The 20817-nt window shown below is 45.7% G+C and overlaps 1 protein-coding gene across 1 annotated transcript in view; it reads right to left on the bottom strand.

The window, feature by feature from the left end:
• The window catches only part of LOC119450470 (para-nitrobenzyl esterase-like), an 88001-nt gene that overhangs the window by 36291 nt on the left and 30893 nt on the right, over positions 1-20817 (bottom strand). The window contains exon 2 of the mRNA XM_037713913.2: positions 13227-13820. Coding sequence (XP_037569841.1) covers positions 13227-13703 — 477 coding nt within the window. The 5' untranslated portion in view covers positions 13704-13820. The remainder of the gene's footprint in view (positions 1-13226; positions 13821-20817) is intronic.

Consider the following 20817-nt stretch of genomic DNA (forward strand, 5'->3'; position numbering starts at 1 on the left):
CTGTGTTCAGCGCAAACTGGAATACGCGACGAAAGATGAAAGACAGTAAGCGCTAACTCTCCATGAGGGTTTCTTAAATTGCCACAACTCTTAATCAGGTAAGGAAGCAGGAGAAACAAAATTAAGCTAAACTTCCAACTGTTCACAATAGCAAACAAAAACAGCATCTCATTGTGCACGTGCCAGCGGACCAATAAACGTCAACTATTAACATGTTCCACCTATAGACTGCGAGCTTGCGCACATTTCTACAAATTTTGCTATGGCTTCAGCTTTCGTTATTTCAAGTGCCACTTAACTATGATAACGCCCGCTTGAAGCACATTTGTCGAAGTCAGGGCCACAGCCACAACTCTTTCATAGACAAACACTGAAATTCGATACAGGCAGAGTTTGGGCGTTTTGGTTTAACTTGTTAGAACAAGCGCAAATTCGTCAAATAAAAAGCAATTAAGCGTATTTGCGGTGTTTTTTTTTTTGTGGGTGCCATAATCACAAATTTATTAGATTTGAGGTATGCTGTAACGGGAAACTTCGGAAGAACTTTTACCACGTGGGATTCTTTAACGTGCACCTAAATCGAAACACACCGGATTTTTCACATTTCGCTCCCGTCGCCATGCGGCCGCCATGACCAGCATCGCACCCGCGACTTCGACTCAGCAGGGGGGGCTAGAGTTAGAAAAATCTTTCCTTAAAAAAAAGCAGCTTGAAAAACTAGCCGCATGCGGACGTCACATTGTTCTTCTTGGGCAAAACTAGGCATTTTACTTTTAATGGCGCTGTTTCCCTGAAAATTCCTTTTGACAAGGGCACCTGCCTGATGATGGTGGCTAAGAATGTGAAGTGTCCTAATCTAACGGCGTGTACATATGGATGATCTCATGGACAGCAGTGTGCTTATCAATTTGTGAAAGACTCCATTGTACAAAGTTCACGTAGTGAAAAAAAAAGTATATATGCTAACCTAACAACACATATATCAAATACAGCAAAGCTGCGCAAGCGAGATAGTTATGAAACCCTTCGGAAGCACTCGGCTCTGTTTGCTGGTTCACGGCCATGGACGAAGGAGGCAAAAAAGCCGCAGGATTACGTCATGCTGTGAGCCTTGGCACGCGTATTCTCCGTAGAGCCATTCCTCTCGTTTTTTTTTTCCTCGCAATGTCGGCCCAACACGAGACCTGTGAGCCAGCGTATTGGCTAGAATGCTTGATTCCCGGTAATTTTCAATTGGAGTGCGGTTGCTCGACTCCTTAGCTGTGGCTAGCGATGGCTCTGCCTGCAGAGAGACAGCACCATAAAAGCCGTCGCGCGCTCGGACATGACGAACACGTATTGCGCAATTCTCGTTTCTTGTTATTTCCTTCCGCCATGCCCACGGCCGTGGCTGCATGTTTATAAGGGGAAGTTTATTGTATCTTGTATCACGTTTACACTTAGACTCAGGGTGTACGTTGCGCAGGAACAGTTTACTGTGCCGCTGTCATTATGACCTTCCTCATACCGCCATCTTCCATCTTCACATCCTATCTCTGTCACTCCCCCTAAACCATTCCACAGCGTGGAGTAGCAGGCTAGAGGCATCTCACTCAGGCCTACCTCTCCGCATTTCTGCCATCAACGTTTATCATTCCATAGACGCAGGGTGTGTTGGAGCAGCACGGCGACAATGGCTTCAGCCTTGGCGGCTAAGCCTTACAAATGCCTAGTTCATCTCCGCCATGAAGCCAGTATAACGCTATCTGAGAACCACAATAATTGTGCTGCATTTGAGAGGAAAATGTAAATTCTAGTGACTGTTGGAAGTGAAATTTTGATTTAAGGCCGAAATTTTTTAGGGAATTTTTGCTAATTCGTAAGCTTGAAAAAAAAATGAAAGCATGAATTTTACGAATTTATAGCTCAACACCAAGAGCAGATATCGCAGTTTTGTTAACAACACATCCGCTAGATCATTTAAAGCAGACAAATTTGATGTATCAAATATATCTTGCGCGAATTTATTACATTGCCTGCAAGTGTTTTGCAAAAGTCCCACTCAGGAATTAGTCGTACTTATGAGAGCCATGTATAATATATGAATTTTGTCCACGTTAGATGTACTACGAGATGCATTTGACAGAATTGTGATATCTTATTCACTGTTTTTTTACACAGTTGTTAATTTGATAGGCTCGTTTTCTGAAAACTTACGATTTTCAACAATTTTAATTTTAAATGGACGGCCTAAAAATGTAAATTCGCTACCAACTGTCACTAGACTTTATCCCTTTATTTTAAATGCAACCAACCGCATCAAATTTGGTGCAGTGGTTGATGAGAAAAACAATTTCTCCTTTCCAAAGAGAGAGAGAGATAATTTATTAGAAAGGCAGAGAGGTCGGCCTGAGCGAACATGCTCTGGCATGCTACTCTGAACAGAGGAAAAGGAAAGGGGACAACAAAGAGTGATGAAAGATGATGATGAGGACAGGAAGAATGGATGCATATATACACTAACACAGCGGTTTTTTTTAAGCCTTGCGTCTAGTCCGGTGATATTCTGGTAGTCCAAAGCAGTCCTTGTATCTATTGATGCTACTGTACGCTCACACATTGCGTACAAAATATTATTTTCGGACAATGTTGGCCTGCCAATGCCTGCTAGCGACGAAGCCAGCATCTTCCGCTGTGATGCATAGAGAGGGCAGTTGCAAAATAGATGTTGGAGAGTCTCCGACACTAGGCAGCGTTCACAGTTCGGGCTGTCCGTACGGCCTATGTGCATAGCGTCGAGTGAAGGCGACGCTCAGGCGAATCCGTTGAAGCATGCTTGCTTGGCATCGCTTGACTTTAGCTGGGAGGTGAAAAGTTATGTCAGAGTCTATTTCCCGCAGGCAACTGTACCGATGGTCTGGTTGAGCCCAGTAATGTGCTGCGCAATTTCGCATGAGCTTAGTCAACAAAGAGTTTACATCGCTCTGCGAGTACGGAATCTTTACTTCTACGGCTGTAGGAATAACGGTTCTTGCTTCTCCGTCAGCTAGCTCGTTGCCGGCCAAGCCGCAGTGGCCAGGTAACCATAGAAGGTAATTGGCTGACCAATATGAGCAAGATCAAATATTTGTTTGATGTCTAACGCTAGCCTGTAATACTACCCTCTACTCAAGATAGAATCGACAGCTTGCAGTGCTGATCTTGCGTCAGGAAGAATAGCTCATGTACATGATGTCAGGTAGGAGGCAAAACGAACAGCTTCCCCTATTGCGACAAGCTCTGCAGCTGTTGAGGACGATTTGTGGTCCAATTTATTTTGGCGGGATGTGCCCAGCTGAGGGATCACTAAGGCCGCGGTCGAGGTGCAGGAAGTAACCAATCCGTGTGTGTATATGTGCACAGAGTCGTCGTATAGCCCCGCCAAATGGGCCAAGGTGAGTTGTATAAGGCCAGTGGAAGGGATCCGCAACTTCTTCGAAATCCCAGGTATGTGAAGGCGCACCTTTGGTCTATGCAATGTCCACGGTGGCACTTCAGAGATGACGGTAGGTGCGAAGTCTGAGGATATGATATGCCTGTGAGTAGTGAGACATCTTGAGTAGGTGCAGCTAGTGCGGCTTTCGTGAATTAAAGACAAGGGATGGTGTGTGTCCAGTCAGCAGTCGGAGGTGAAGTCGAAGTGGCTCACAGGACATGTAAAGATGAATTGGATAGGCCCTTGATTCCTCTATAGTGCCGGAAGTCGATGCACACCGTGGCAGGCCTAGGCATGTTCGTAGAGCTTGAGCCTGAAGGCTTTCCAATGAGCGAAGACTAGTTATATAGGATTGGCCCGCGGTAAACACCACACTAGAATTATTGCGTGGACGTCCATTCTCGACCGGTATATCAGGATTGGTCTACCGAGAGAGCACCTTTAATTACATTGTCGCCTGTAGTAGCCAAGTTGACTCAGCCAGGCAGCCGTCAAGGTTCAAGGTAAAGTGGAAGGGAAAAGGCGAACAATGCATGGCTTTAATGCTCATGGCAGGTTAATGAGCTGGGAGACATTCGAATGTTGGTTGAGTGGGCGTGTCTACAGTCAACTTTAAAGTGTGGAACAGTTGAAACGATATGACAGCAAATAATGTCATATACAGGTGTGCTCCTCTCTTTCTGGCCTTTCATTCATTGCTTTATGCCACTGCTTCATTTTACGTTTAGTTGAGTCAATCAGAAGGCGAACAGGATTGACTCATACTCAAGTTTAGGTTAAGAGTGGTATTGAACAGGTCATATAACACGTAGACGTGATCACCGGTTGTTAATTATAGCAACAGAAAGGGACCAAAAGAAGGAAAATGCAGATCTAGAACGCCAGAGGAGGAGATGGTATGATCAGATTAAGAGATTTGCTTGCATAGGATGGATTCAGTGGAAGAGAAACAGGTTGTACATTTAGTAGGAGATCATTAGGAGAGGCCTTGGCCCTGGAGTGGACATCAAATAAGGCATAGGATGGTTATGACAACGATGACATTGTGCGTGCCACCGTAAGCATGTGAAAATAGGTTGTACATATGCTGTAAAAAACATTTTTATTTCATTTCTTCCTGTGTATCATATACCTGTAGAGTTCCTTGAACTTTATTCGACAAAAAAATCGCACTGTTCGCGACTTCTTGGAAGCTCTACACGTAAGTCATCGTGCTCAGAAACCTTTAAAAATGTGAAATGTGCAGTATTTTATGCAGATATATGCAGAAGTTTAATACAGTCATTCCACCCAGCAATAAAGCAAGCACAAAAAAATGAGGTTTGCCTTTTGCTTGGTGAAACCTTTGCAGCCACTTTCGAAAGCAGTGCAGTGGACACAAGCATCCGGGCGCCAAATTGCATTACTTTACAAAATACATAAAAAACCATCAACCCAGCTTGCTTAAAAACGGCGAATTCCACGCACGAGCCGAGCAAACCACAAGTTAGCTGATTAAAAAAAATAATTGATTTGCTCGACAAACTGAAGATGTGTAGCTCAAACTAAAATGGCGAATGCACAAACTTTTCTGTTCTTTTCTCATTGTTTCCTTTGAAGTAACTTGTCCGTGCGTGGAATATTTGAAAACAAAAAAAGGAAGTGCACGCGAAAAGCTATCTCTCCGTACTACACCGCTTCTATATACAGCGGTGCTCAAGTCACCTGTTCCATATCTCTAAAAGTATCGCTACACTCCCTATTCCCCTATAGTGCGCATGCATATTGCCAGACGCTGTCCTTATCGAGTACCGGTTTTCGTGTATAGCTCTCGCCTGACGTTTTTCCATGTAAATTACGAAAATGTGTAAAGTGACGCTAGACGGGAAAAAAGAAAGAAGAGAAAAGAAACGGCAGTTACTATGATTCTGAATGCCCTATAGCAGGGAAAACGTTCTGAGAGCATATCGCGAACTCGAAAATTGCGCTTCTGTAAAGAACGGCCTCAAATAAACATCCACACTATACACATGCTGTACCGGCTTCCGAAACTCTGCATTGGCGATGCGACGCTGTTTCCTGTCGAAACAGCGGGGAACAGCGTAAGTGAGGCCGACAGCGGTAGAAAGCGATTGGAAAAGAACTCCCTCTCGCTTTCGCTCATACCTCGAATGATCTTGTTTTGGGCAACTCGCATGCGTTTCTTGAAGTTCTTGCCTTTGCGCACGTTGTTATTATTTTCGCTTTCAAGTTGCAACGTTATTCTATTAGGCTTCCAATTATTCGCACGCGGGCCGGTTTGCATGCAGTTGTGCGTCGGAATTCGCCCCTTTCTGGCACTACCCGGATCGACCAATATCCACGCTCCTTGGCGCATTGCAAATATTGGTGGCGTGGTTGCTATAGGCAAAGTGCATCAATATTCCTCTGAAAAGAAAGAAAAGAAAAAGCTATCGCAACGTCAAGGCGAAAAAGTAAAGAAAAAGAAAAGTAGAGGTATAGTCACAGAGGACATATCGAAAATATAGACTTTTTTATCGTAGCCAAATCACCGAAAAAAGAAATGTTTTAGTGCAAATTCTGAAACCATGCCCCCCACAATGGTAAAAAATGCAAACTGCGCGGATACTAGAAGTGAAAACGCAGCGGCTCGAGAAAATGAAGGTAGCTCAAATAATTTCATTTAAATGCAGTGCTGAGTTTTGTTTGACCAGGCGTTGCTTCCCTACGAGAAATATTTCCCAAACTGCGTGTTTGCTTTGAAAAATCCAACCAAATATCGCTTCGATTTTTGCGTGCCTCGTCAGCGCTCGAAACATGCTAGCGCTTTTGAGTACCAGTGCTGCGTCGTTCATAGCTATACTGTAGGTGCTCACAATTGGCCCTAAACTTCTGCAGCTGCAGAATTAATAGCATGTGTAAGCCTGATTGGTTTCGTTATCTACGAGATAGCAGGTTCCGACGCCTCATGAAGCCATCCGGTCTCGAAGGCCTATATCGAGACCCATATTTCCGGCCAGCGTAGCACATTTTCTAAGCGTCCGTCGATGCCTATTATACGCCGCAAGTTACCGTGATTCTATCCTGCAGTCGTGACTTAACTTCACCTCCACGCTCTCTTTCGTACGCGGCTTTGGACACTTCTATGAAAGGATTGAGTCGACTATATCCGCCTCGCCGTAATCCGCCCGCCGCCGTCCGCTGTCTCCGCAATTTCCGGCCTCCAAAGCTGTCGGTGAGCGAATTACGGGCAGCGCATTGGATAGACAGCGGACTGCAGAGAGAGAAAGAGAGAGAGAGAGTTATGCGCGGAACGACCAGAGTATTAAGCTTAACATCCCTCCGACGGAAAGGGATTCAGCTAGTGGGACAGAGATTTTTATTGTATTAACTAGTGGTTGACGACCCTTCAACGAACTCAGATTCGAATGCGTAGACAAAATAGAAGGGAAATGGCTGTGGGAAGCGAGCGTCTTCTTTAAGAGCCTTTAGGAATTTTTGCTTATCACCTTGCTCAGTGACATTTTCAACTTCTTTCTTTTGAACATGTTTATCTGTGTAACCTAACCTTCGACCGTTACAACGTTAAAGAGAGTTGAGTTTGAGTTGACAATGCTGAGATCAAAGACTGAATCATCAGAGATGTCGTTGGTGTAATTATACAGATAACGAGGAATTCCTTCCAGTTCATTTTGATATTACACTACTGATAACTTCCTTGAGAAGATATGTGCCGATTATCTCCCTCAAACGAATTGCCCCTCACGCATTCAGGCCGCTTTTTTTTATTATTACACGTTTTATATTACACGCGAAAAACGCGACTCTTTGTTTTCTTCTGTCGATATCCTTTAAAATGTCTAAAAAATTTCAGATCATCGCGAAATGTAAAAGCATCCCAAACGCATAGATATGCGTTTGGGACATAAGACAAAACACGCCAGTATACCTACCAAATTAAGAATATTTAGTACCTGCGTGCGAAATAAGATGTACGTACAATGATAAATATCAAGATCACAAAAGTAAAACGCGGACAGTAAGCCAAATTCACTAGAAGAGAGCACCCCCATGCTTTGTTTTCGTGTCACGCTACTATAAGCGACATAACTAACAGCAGCCGCTTTCAACCGCAAGGTCTGTCGCGCGAGTTTGTCAAAAGTCTTGAGCTTAGACAGTACATAATATAAAAAATTCAGCTGCCCGGAACCATTAACTCAGGTTGATCTCAAAACTGTTGATCAAAGTAAAAGGAAGGAAAGAGCCATAGACGTAAGGACGGAGAAGTTAGCCACAATGGAAAAGAACACCTAATAGCCGCAAAGGAGCCGATAAACCGTGGCCTTTGCGACGGAATTTTAAAATTTTCTTTTGTAGTCTACAAAGGTCAACTTTCTCATGTATGACCTTTAACAATACGCGTCCGAGATACCTAATTATTACATGGATTTACATGCACAAAACATAATAAGATAGAAAGTATACTCTCTATCTTATTATTTAATTGTACAAAAGCGTGAAGCGTGTTTGGTTGGGAAATGTGTTGGGATCAATGTGCAAGGGCCCGGCAGAAAAGAATAGACTGGCTGGCTGTCCTTTAGCTCGCACAGAAAGAGGCACCATATTGATGAAGGGCGCAGTTTCTTAACTCACACGTGCTCTAAAAAATGAGACTTTTATTCTTATCTTCGTTAACTATTTATTTGTTTCGCCATTACCATTTACTGATCGCCTGATTTGAGACAAGGCTAATAGAGCTGTACTACTCGTTTGTTTCGGTGTCCGTCCCGAAGAAACTCATAATCCTCCATTCATCTATTTTTCCCCTTTCATTATGAAGCATCGTTTTCCAAACACTGTCTCTCTCATCGTCTCATTCTCCGCTTTATTGCTCTCCCCACTTTTTCGGAAGAAAATAGGTCTCTGTTTGCGACGGAAAAAAAATGAGACGATCGCGCTCGAGAAGCCAAAATACACACATGTACAGGCATATACACCCTATTCCAGGGTTTGTCTTTCCTCTTAGGATCTTCCTTATCGGACACATAGAGACATCAGCTGGGATAGCGGCTTCTGCCCGAGCAAAATATTACCGTCATATTTCGTTTTGATTTCTTTTTCCCGCACTTCTCCCGCCGAGCGGAACTTGAGAAGACACTCCCGGGCTTCTCTCATCCGCTTCGCAAACAGTGCAGAAATAAGAAGGGAAGACGTTGTATTTTTTCTTTCTTTTCCTTTTTTTGTCCCCTTTTCTCGTCGGCACCCGACCCTGAGCAAAGAAACGCGTGGGGACTCGGACAGCGAGATTTGTCCTCCTTTCCTTCCTTATTTCGCTCCGGGAGTTTCACTCTTATATCCCAAACGGAGGACAACATTCTCCTCGTTCCCTCGCACGTTGCCGCCAAGGAGCTGGGTGCCAGTTTTAGGTTGCTGCTTGCTTCCCTCTGGTGGCCGCGATCGATAGTTGGTGCGCTTCTATAAGCAAGTGGGGAAACGCTGTTCTCCCTCAACCACACACCGTAGAGGCTCTCCTCGCGGACCTTGAACAAATTGGAAAGAGGGAGGAAGCGACGGCGGAAGCCGTTGTCTCTTAAGGGGAGAGAGAACGGGTGACTAGGGGCGTTCCTTGCTATAGCGCGCGAAAGGCAGGGAGACGACGCTGTCAGGGTTGCTTGCGCTGTAGCAGCTTACGCGGTGTGTTATCCCCTTGGGGGTCCGCGTCCCGCGACGTTGTTTGTTTTGGCCGCAGATTCTGCGCCGCTCTTCCGCTGTCAGCCAGGACATCCAACTGCCAGTGTGTTCTTATTATCAATTTATTCTTCTTTGTAGTGGTCGTCGTTTCTTAAGATTGCTTTCCCAGGACTACTTGCCATCCGGTGTGCCATTTGCGCTGGGTTGTCGGCACTCCCTTCCTTGTGTCAGCACGATGAACCGGCTGCCCGGACATTATATAGGCACGCTTAGGCAAACGAACGATACAGTGTAGTTCTCAAGAGCCAAACAAGAATAGTGATGTGTTGCGTGGTTTAACATTATTACGGTGACATCAACATACCATTAGACGTCATGCTCCGCACGTTTCCTCTGAGTTTCAGTATCTACGTGCTGCACATTTGCAACCAAGCACGACCATGTAACTTAATTTATTTTCCTGCTTGAGGAATCACGTTTGCAATTATAGTCTGAGATAGCGTGTTCATCGCTTCTCGATCAAACCACTGGGGTGCCTTTTCGAAGGCTGGAATACCGGGCTACCTTGCAACTAAAGCAACCTGCTAATAAGCCTGTAATCAGCGTCATAATAGAACTCGCTTCGTCTACGTCGTGCAAGTTGTGCGGTAAAACATGAGGGAAGTGAAAATACGACTTAAATGTGCACTGCAGTCATATCTTGATTGTGGTTATTGTGTTTCTCCGCCTTCTACTTTTTTTTAATAAGTGCGGTCAAGGAGATGTTTGTGCCAGGTAGAGGGCGCGGCTACACCTTTTATGTTAATTCATAAATGAGCTAAAAAAGAACTGTCAAGATATTTCACTCGCTTGCATAGTCTAACAAGGGCGTACAGGTGCTGGTTAAATATGCAAAATAGTTTCTAACCTGCTGTGTTCTTTGCTTTATGATTGCAATGTAACCACCACAACCTCAAAAAAAAGTTGTTTTCCTTTTTCTTTGTGTGAAACAACGGCAATCCGAAATGCTTATGTACTGCGCTTGAGCAAAATTCTGTAAAAAAAGCGCCATATAAGCGTAACTTCAATTGATGTACCTAAGTATGAACGCTGGAACCTAGTTGCTTCGCAGCATCCCACAGATTATCACCTAAGTCTCGAATCGCACAACGGTATAGGTTTAACATCGAACATCACGGGTGAATAAAACGGAAAAAAGATGAGACGGACGCGCTGTGCTACACCTCAAAGACAGTCCCACTGAAAGCGTCACAGCAAGCAGCAGTCATACTCTTTAAGTATACGTGCAGTCAATTTGATGCGAAAAATCGACGGACTTTATTATGTATCAACCGAACTAGTTTATCTCTGTTAACCATAAAATAATTCACTTAGACAAAGGAATTGCCACAATAGGGCCAACTGTACTCGGATTAAGATCAAAACAGTCTTCACAAACACATTCATGGACACATAGTTGGCATGCACGATTGAAGATAACTGGTTATGTTTAGAAACGCCTTTGCAAATCTTATCGAAACATTCGTCTCCGTTCTTAGCCTTAGATGCACCAATATACGACTGCTTGGTTCGATAAACACCTGCAGCACCCCAATAAAAAGAAGCTTTTATAAAATGACGAATAAAACAGACGGAAAATCCGCGGCATGGCAAAGATATAAAGATGCGAGAATGAATACCAGTCGCTACTAAAATCCACACGTCGGCACTTTCACTGCCATAATTTGGCATCCTTACTGACAAATAACCCTTGGCCGGTTCTTTCCACATTATAAATCCCTGTTCTCACCCTAACCTAACCTTAACTAATTCTGGTGGCGACGCAGTTCCCGAGTTGCAGTTCGCGTAGTTATTAGATGACGCGTTTTGTTCAATGCTCACCTGTGAGGAGCTCATTACATTCTCTGACTTACCCGCACGATCTGACATCAGCATGTGTGAAATTGTTATTAACGAGTCCGGCATTGTTGCATTCCTAAACAAACTAAAGACTTCATCTGCATTTGATCACAAAAGATTCGTTAATCAAGCTACTAAAGAAAGCGTCACAGGGTCTCTCTCCAGTACTGTCCACAATATTCACGCAATCACTTTTCAGGGGTTTCAACCCCAAAGACTGGCCAGTAGCTAAATTATTCCCATTTTCTTTATTTGGCTAATGTTCCTCGCCACTTAACTACCAACCAATATCATTAACTGGCACAATTTTAATACTTACAGAACACCATATTCATTCGCAAGTCATTATCTGTCTCGAAGAAGACAGTTTACTATTTAAATACCAGAACGGCTTGAGAAAAACCACTGTTATAACAAACAACTCGCTGTATTTCTTCAAGACTTGCATTCATCTATTGACATGGAATTCCAGGTGGAGGCTATATTTTTAGACAACTTTAAAGTGTTCAACCTTGTGCCTCATTACAGACTCCTGGCTAAACTTTCAGAATCTAATATTCATCCCATGTTTTAGAGTGAATAACTGCTTTCTTGGCAGCTAGGCTACATTACACTTCTGCTAACAGCTCTCACTGTACGTTTAGTCGCATCCCGTCCGCAGTGCCTCAGAAAAATGGGCTTGGACCGTTGCTGTTCCATGTGCATATTAATGACTTACCTAACTGTGTTTCCTCCACCACTGGTCTTTTTGACGATGATCGTGTAAATTATCGTGTCCAATCTTGTAACACCAGTCATGTAACTCCCGAAATGATTTATACGCAATTAACACATGGTTGAGGCCCTGGTTTATGCGCCTAACTTTTTCTGCAACGGAATTTGTGTGTTGTCATTGAGCGGAATGAGAGGTGAAAGAAACGATGTGGACGGGACAGACGCTCACTTACAACTGAAGTTTCATTAACAGTTTCCAAAGAAGCTGAGGAGACGCGCATGTGCAGTCAGGAGGCAGGCACAAGGCTCGTACAGATTCACATGCAAAAGTTCCGAAAAAACTTAACACCTAACGAGATAACTTATTCTGTTGTCTTTCAGCGCCACTAACGGGACACTAACGAACGTGGCTGATTGTGCGCATATCTAGCCAGCCTCAATAATTTCTCTCACCAGTCTGTGATTAGACTTGCGGACAATCTTTGCATTGTCGAAGAGCCGGGTGGGAATGTGATTTTTAATGTGCGCAGGTAGGTGCATACCACCCGCTACAGACTTCAAAGACGATGAGTGCTCCTCGAGTCAGTCACGTATACATCGACCCGTTTGACCGAAGTAAACTTTACCGCAGTTTAGCGGAATCTTGTGAACGACCTCAGTGGCGCAAGTCATAAAGGGTTTTACATGTCTCGTCTCACATGCATGTTTTGCGCTTATTAGACGAGGCACGTATTAAACCAAAAATTATACGGGTTGTTCTTTTATACTGTTATGAATTAATAAAAAATCTCCTATGGCCAATAGTATAATTTTATTCATTGAGCTGGATTACGCAAATGAGCACGAGAAATCGAAACGTATAATGACAATTAACCAAAATGTTTTTAACTTCTAGAATAATGATTTTAGGCGCATACTGCACTTTGTTAATTGCAGACGTTGAATTCGCAAGGCACATTTGGTTCCAAGTCTGTATTAATAACGAATTTTCAAGATGGCACAAGTCTTGGAGATATTCATTCCCAAAGTTACTTTTGTGCTTTATTGCACAAAACGGCGGTTTTTCAAAAAAAAAAAACAAGGTAAATGAAAAATAGTGCATTTTTACCGCTAGTATACATCACGACGCCCATTTTGAAACTCGTACGGTTCTTCGAAGTCGGTCCAAGTGGATCTGCCCGGCAAGCGCACCACCCGCATTTCGTAAACTGCAATACATGTAATACTGTAAATATATAAAAATTTAATTACTGATTTTTTATGAATTAGTTTATCGTGCCGTTCGAGTTCCTGCGCGACTAACGTCCACCGCTTCGAGTAAGCTAGCAAAAGGGTGCTATCCGCCACAGGTTATGTTTTAAAGGTCGGTATGGTCTAAACAAAAAAAAAAACCGCATAAAGGCGGCGCAAGCCCCTGGGACAAGCCAAAATTAAGGACGTCGTTTTCACAGCACTAAAGCTAAGCACTCGAAAATCGCCGCCTGCTCACCTTGAAAACAAACGCTCCATCCTCGACGACTCCAGCGATCTCCCCACAGCCGGGGGTCCGAGCACGCACCACGTCTTCCACCGATCTGCCGGCGGCGTTCGATGAAAACACCGGGGTCGTCCCGGACGCGTCACCAGTGGACGCGGTGCTGGCACTGCTACTAGAAGGACTGACGGTCGTGGCTATCACCCCCGCTGCCACCGTCACCAGTATTGTGAGCGTGACGAGCGTGGTGACCGCTGCGAGAACGCACATCTTGGAGCTGCACCTTCCTTGCTGAGACCCTGTCCCTCCGGCGGTGGACCAGTAGTGGCGACGGGAACGCTGAGCGTGGTCGACAAGTCGAGAAGCAGGAGCGGCGGCCGACGACGAAGTGGGCGAGCTGCGTAAGTCGTGCTGTGTGTCCGTGTACCGCACGAGGTCGTCCTCGTCGTCCAAGTGGCTATAAGGTCGGTGCGCGCCCCGCAGCAAGGACATGCTACACCATGAGACGGCCGCTGCTCAAGATCCGCCCGCCACCGCGGCACCGCGGTCTCTGGACGTCATGCCTCTGCGAGGGAACCTCTGCCGGCGTTTCCAACCGCTGGTCGCCCCCTGCACACAAGAACAGATGGAGACGACAGTGTACTGTTAATTATGATTAGGATAGATGTGATCAGTAGATTCGCAAAAAATCGTTTAGACGTTTATGATGCCGCGTTTTCATGCTAGATAAACCTCGTTTTAGTAAGTGATCCCGAGAATGTTGATGAATGTTGAATGTGGGCAACCCGTACCGATGGTAAACCGGCGCAGCTGAAATGTGCAGCCACAATGAGCCACAGGTGATTTATTTATTTCCTTCTCTCTCTCTTTCTTTTTTCTTTCTTTCCTACTTTCTTTTTTGTCCCTGGCTCATACTCGTATATCAAATGCAGGCATGCGCCACACGTGATATTATTATCATTAATCGTGACGTAACTGACGAGCATGTGATGTTATTGATGTCATGACCAATCAGTCATGTTAGTCATACATTCTTAACCTTCCATGCCAATTTTGGTATAGGGTTTTAGCGTGACACCACCACTACCGCCGACACTTGTGAGGCATACAAGCTTCGCTTGAAAAGAATACTCCCCTCAGCAGTTGTAGTGGTCGTTTTCCACAGGTTCGCTCGACATTCAGTTTCTCAGGGCCGGGATGGCGAGTAATTTTTTTTTGTTATAGCAAGGAAATCTGAAACTGACGATGCGTGAATAATACTAGTGTGCTTCTCTCTCTTTCTTTTTTATATTGACTGCTGCACTCAAGTTGAAGCCATAATGGAGCACGGTGAAAAAAAAAAGTTTTTTTCCGTGTTCTTTTGAAAAGATAAAAGCGTGCTCCGCTAGGAATGCTTCTCTAAATAGCAGTCAGCATTAAATAGCGCTTAGTAAAACATGATACCTTAATCATAAAAGTGCTCAGCGTAAATGTTTAAATATTAGGTAGGCTATGTTCCTAAGAATACTCTTGCAAGCGCGCCGGCGGAAATTGTTTTCAAACACGTGTTTTTCTTTTTATTGCGATGGCAATTATATGGTCACTTCAAGCGGATTTCTGCCGTCGGCATCGTCGTCGTCATCACCATGAGTCAAAGTGCGATAAAGGGCGATCAAATCGACGCCGGGCGCCGTATGTGACAGTGAAAGCGCGCGGAGCACACGCGCTTTCACGGAGAGCGAAAGCATGGCGGTGAGCAAACGCGACTTCTTCCGTCGCGCGAAAGGCCGTGGGGGTACGCGAGGGAGGGAGGGGGGCGACGCTGTGCTGCGGCACTAAATGCATATCTTGCGACCGGGCCCAAGGGCAATTGGCGACTCAATCTCCCACGCGAAAGGAGGAACGCGGGAAGCCAGCGTGGGAGGTAGGAGGGAGGGGAGGCTTCTACTCTGCCAACAACTGCGTACTTCTACTTTGCGCTGGTGCAGGTTATCGCGCGCACCGTATCTTGAAAGCGATCTCGGATCCACACTGCCCTGACCTTTGTATGCGCTGTGCGTTCGGCTGCTCAGTTTCTGTAGAAGCACTGGACCGTACAAACCGCTCGCTGCGGTCACTGCGCTTGCTCACGCCAGCGTTTTGACAGTGGTTGTCTGCGGTCATCGAGTGTGATCTATTCATGCTTTCTTGTGTGCGCTGACACCAAGCTTGTTAATTCAGTTAGTAAGCGAATGTGTCCAAGTTTATGCAGCCGATAAAACTACTATCCCTACTCCGTATAGCTCTCGACTAATTTGCTATCGCAATTGATGCTTCGCCTTTCGGGCGAAACTGCGACATTTTTTGCGTAGCGACTAAATGAAGCTTTGAACGCCCATCATTTGCAACAATAAAACATCAAATGGGTCTGAATGAAACGGACGAAGAAGTTTTAAACATCTTGTTTTCTGTTCTGCATACTGAAAACTTTATCAAGCAGAATTTTCGCAGAACCTAAGACAGAAAAGCAAGTGGAGACTTGCCATCACATTGCAGGATTGATGGTTGCAGGCCTCATTTCATGCACGTGCTGGCAAGGAAGGGGAGAAACAAACATCAAAGAGCGGTACGTAAAGTCTTTTATCATCAAGAAATGAGGCAAGGATTCATGCGCAAGACAATCTGTAATATACTTTAAAGCACATTATTTTTGTCTGTTTTGTTTACGCATACGCTGCATTGTTATGTTTGCTCTTCCCAAATAAACCTTGGTTGTAACCAAACTTCCGTCGTGTAAACCTTTTGTGCATGCGTTGACTTCTCGATTTAAATATTGGTGGTGCATTCCACCCTACGCAGAAGCAACTCACGAACGATCAAGTTTAAGGAACGCCGAAGGAGTGTTGTAATTTGTAGCACAGCAAGATACAACATAGCATCAGGCGCGCTAATATACGCAAAATTTGCCTGCGTCTTATCATCTCCGGAGGACGCCGCAACACGACCTTCCAGGGAGAGGCAAATAGGCTGCAAACTCTGAGGGGTGCGAAAGAATGCCGACATGCCTACCTCTGCTTTGAAGCAAGCAGCTCAGGATTTATTTTCATGCTTCCTTCTTTGACAAAGTTCCGATATAACTGATAGTTCTGCCACTAAATCAATCTCCACTAGAGCAGCTGTTATTGCATTATGACAAATCAACATCAAGTAAAACATTTCTCACGACACGACCCGTCACGACATTGATGGGTTCAAAGCGCGTTTCTCTTCGAAGCTACACAAAGCGGCTAATCGTCATAAGCAGCAGCAGCCTATATTTATGTCCACTGCAGGACGAAGGCCTCTGTCTGCGACCTCCAATTACCCCTGTGTTGCGCTAGCTGATTCCAACTTGCACCCTGCAATGTTCCAAACTTCATCACCCCACCTAGTTTTCTGCCGTCTTCGACTGGGCTTCGCTTCTCTTGGCACCCATTCTGTAACTCTAATGGTCCACCTGTTACCTACCCTATGCATTTCATGACCTGCCCAGCTCCATTTCTTTCTCTTATTGTCAGCTAGAATATCGGCTATCCCGTTGGCTCTCTGATCCACACCGCTCTCTTCCTGTCTCTTAATGTTAGAGCTAACATTTCTTGTTCCATCGCTCTTTGTGCGGTCCTTAACTTGTTTTCCAGCTTCTTTGTTAGCCTCCAAGTTTCTGCCGAAATTTTAGCACCGGTAGAATGCCACGATTGCACAGTTTTCTTTTCAACGGCAGTGGTAAGCTCCCAGTCAGAATTTCGCAATGCCTGTCGTAAGCACTTCAACCCAATTTTATTCTTCTGTAAGTTTTCTCCTCATGATCAGGGTCCCCTGTCAGTAATTGACCTAAATAAACGTACACCTTTACAGACCTTAGAGGCTGACTGGCGATCTTTAATTCTTGTTCCCTTAGCGGCTAGTAGGTGGGCTATGTTCCAATGGAATCCACATATCCCCACCGCAACAAATATACACCTTCAAGCACAAAATTCTTTTAAGAAAACGATGCTCCCCGAGTTTTATTGTGTAGGCTCTGCCGGTTTCTCGCCCAATAAAGCGGGTTGATCCCGGAGGCATTGGAATGGTGAACTGGGAGTATGGGCCGATCTAATGTGTAACGGAACTATAGAGCATGTGGTGAGGAGGTCTTTAAGTAGTTATGGGAGGAACTTAGTCAGGGGAAAGGGAGATGCTAGGGAACTTGGCATGCTGAAGCCGCAACTAAATAGAACTCCATCGATATTCAAACAAGCTATTTCTGTCTTTACCATTCATTATGTAGGGTTGCTCTAATGTTGTCGCCGATCCGATAGCGAAATATTCTTGTCTAATCAGATTGCTTGGGCGAAACCCTATATTGGTGTACATTCTGTAAAGTACGCGAGCACCATCCATTAAGCCTGAATGTGCGTTGAGTCATGTGTAAATAGTCGGTGCACTTGATCCATAGATCGCATTTCGACGAACGACAACTGTGCTCGCCGCTGTGCTTGTGCTTGAGTGTTACTTGTTTGTCTGGTATTGCGACTCGGGGTCGGGGACGAGAGACGGAGTCTTGAAGCAGACGAAGATGAGACGAAAGCTTTATACAATATGTACAAATATGTACAGATATAGCAGGAATAGCAGGTAATAGCTGGTAATAGCTGCCCTTAGCTGGTGATAGCTGGTCAAAGCAGTAAGAGCGCACCAGACCGACGGGGCGGCCGGTGGCGACTCTCTGGCTTAACAATGGGCCGGTTCCTCCTTAAATTCCTTTGGCGGCGGCTCTTCGTAGACAGGAGCCAGACGGGACAGTTGCTGACGTCGCCCGCGTCGTATTGTGTCATCGCCTCCCCCTGGCGACTCGTCGAGAGGGCCCGGACGGGGCGGCTGCTGACGCACCCCTGTCGTATTGTGTCGTCGCGTCCCCTTGGCGACTCGTTGACAGGACCCAGAGGGACGGGTGACGATGATGGCAGGTGCTATGGCACAACAGCACCCCCGCCGCGAGACAATGCATCCAGAGGTCGAGCTGTCCGACGCAGCTCGGAAAATTGGATGCGCCGGTTGAGCGACGTCTAGGATGGTTTGGAGGTATCGGCTCGGCCGCTTTTCCCGCCGGTGGTCTTTTCTGCTGCTCGGTACTGATAATGTCCACTGGAACGACCGAGAATCAACAACGCCAAACCACTCCGGCCAAAGCAAGCACCCTCCGAATGCTCTTCAAACCGCCAGACCAAAGTCATCGAACAAAGCATTTTCCGAGATCTGGCTACGCTAAACAAAACAAAACAAAACAACAACAACAACAACAACAACAAAATCCCGAACAACACGAGACACGTATCGGAGAGTGAAATTCGAAATACGGACGCCCTTTTTTCTCTCTCTCTCTTTAATTGTCAATGCGTGAGGGTTATAATCAAATCAGAATTGCTTTGTAAGCGATTCTTAACTGTAATGCAAGCAGGTTGGCAAATATAAAGGTTGCCGAAGATGACTTAATTTTGCCCCCGAAAGCCGTGACGCAAAGGCTGAGCGCCGCTAATCTTTGCGCTTGGGCGCCACTTCGCAAAAGTGCTTAATGAAATCCGACAACTGTCACCGCATAAAGAAATAGCCCTCCAATTAGTGCTGTCAAAATGCGCTCGGCAAAACGAGCACCACATTTATAAAGCACAGAAGCGGTCCTAAGAAAAAAACAAACAAATACTAAAACGCACACTACTGACACGAAAGCAAAGGTGAATCAAAATTATACACTGACACAACTAACGCGTACAATACAAAAACAAGTCATAATCTAAATTAAGCATTTAGGCATTGTCTAGCCTAGGTAAACGTAAAAACAACAAAACTTGAAAACACTGAGGCTTTCGCTACTCAAGCGTCCAGCAATCAGGTAATCAGTACAAAATGATCAACCAACTAAAAGATGTCGGTGTCTCGCGAAAAGAAAGGACCAAAGCATTAAAAAAATGCGCTCTTGGCATATCCACCGTTTCCCACGCTCAACACGCGGCTCAACTTTATCCCAAGAAAACACAGAAAACAAAATGATTACCCAAAAGACAAATAATAAAATGTGCCTTCAAAATACCTTGGCTTTAATCGCGTGGTGTTCACAAACACACCCTTTCAGACGCGCTCGAGCGGGCCGCCCATTCTCGGGTGTACGCGTTGTCCACTCGCGACACCAGAACAAAGCTGATTTGCCCGAAGCACCTGCGACTTTCGACCCGCGGCCTCCAAATACTGCGAGAGCGACGCATTCACGGACCCGCGTGCACGCTGTCCCTTTGACCGCTGGGCAGTCGCCTGTCTTTCCCCCAGGAAGGGCGCGGCAATTGAAGCAGGCTATTAGGCATACCCAATGCTTCGATACGTTCCTCTGCTTACAATTCCTTGACATCGCTGTGAACCGGCGGCATTTGCGGCGTCTGAATTTCCGAGAAATCCTGCCTTTACAGACGCGCGTCACGCCTATTCCCGATTTCAGCAACCGCCTAAGCTTCGGGTTCACCCTACTCCGCTTTTTCCTAACGGCTAGGCTGTTGGCGCGCTTCACACGGCTCGTACCGCCGCCCGAGTCCGACTTTCTCGGCTTGCGCCTTCGTCGTTTGCCATCGGCGTGGCTCACAAAGCTTGCGGTCTCGGCACTCGTACTCGTAGGTACGCCGCCTTCTCGTCGCAACGATATTGCTCCGGTCGGCAAAACCAAGCTAGCCTCGTGGTCGTCGCTAGATGTCTGTACCTCTAACAGAACATAACTGCATCCGACGCCAGCTGAGCTAGCTGGCTTGCCCTGCGGTCTATCGTTGACTAGCCTGAGTGTGTCGCTGCCATCAAAAGGGCGCAGAATTTCTCTCTGACCTTCGTCGTCGGCCACAACTTCCAAAGCGGCTTCTTTAGACGGCGACACAACAATGTGGTCGCGCTCGTCTATAAGCGTGTGCACCAATGGCACCATAGCATTTCCCTCGCGTACTGAGCTAGTAGCCATCTCAATACGCAGTCTCTCCTCGACAGGCTCGGCATTGTGGCTATCAAATTGGTTCTGGCAGTCGGCCTGACTTACAGCATCAAAATGACTCAACAAAGCCTTCTTAGCTTCATCGTAGTCCCGCTTCTCCTCATCAAGCAGGCTTTCCAAAACGCACGCGAGGCTACAAGGGAGCAACAGGATCAACCGCTCGGATCAGAGGTCCCGGTTGACACCTTCTCCTTCGCACACTTTTTCAAAATCAGCAAAAAATTTAACCATATTCTCGCCCGCCCTGAAGGTGTGGAGATGATATCGTGTGGTGCGCCATAACCATGTTTGATTCTGTCGACGGCTCTCTCGCCTTGCCTTTTCCTCGGGACTTACGTGCTCTTTCGCTTCTAGCTCGCGCCTCTCACGTCTCTCGCGTTCTTTTGTCTCCAGCTTTCGTTCCACAATCATTTCCCAAGCCTCTTCGGCTTCCTCGGTCGTCAGGTCCTCTGCTCGCATCACGTCTAAAATCACTTTCCTTGCTTTTTCGGAGCCGGCGGAAATGCCCAACTCCTCGCAAATTTGAATGAGGTCCTGAACTTGGAATTCCTCCATCGCGATCTCGTTCCTCGTGTTGCTGGCCCACTAAATTTACCTTACTTTAAACTA

Source organism: Dermacentor silvarum, chromosome 4, assembly GCF_013339745.2.
Source record: "Dermacentor silvarum isolate Dsil-2018 chromosome 4, BIME_Dsil_1.4, whole genome shotgun sequence".
NCBI classification, from domain to species: domain Eukaryota; kingdom Metazoa; phylum Arthropoda; class Arachnida; order Ixodida; family Ixodidae; genus Dermacentor; species Dermacentor silvarum.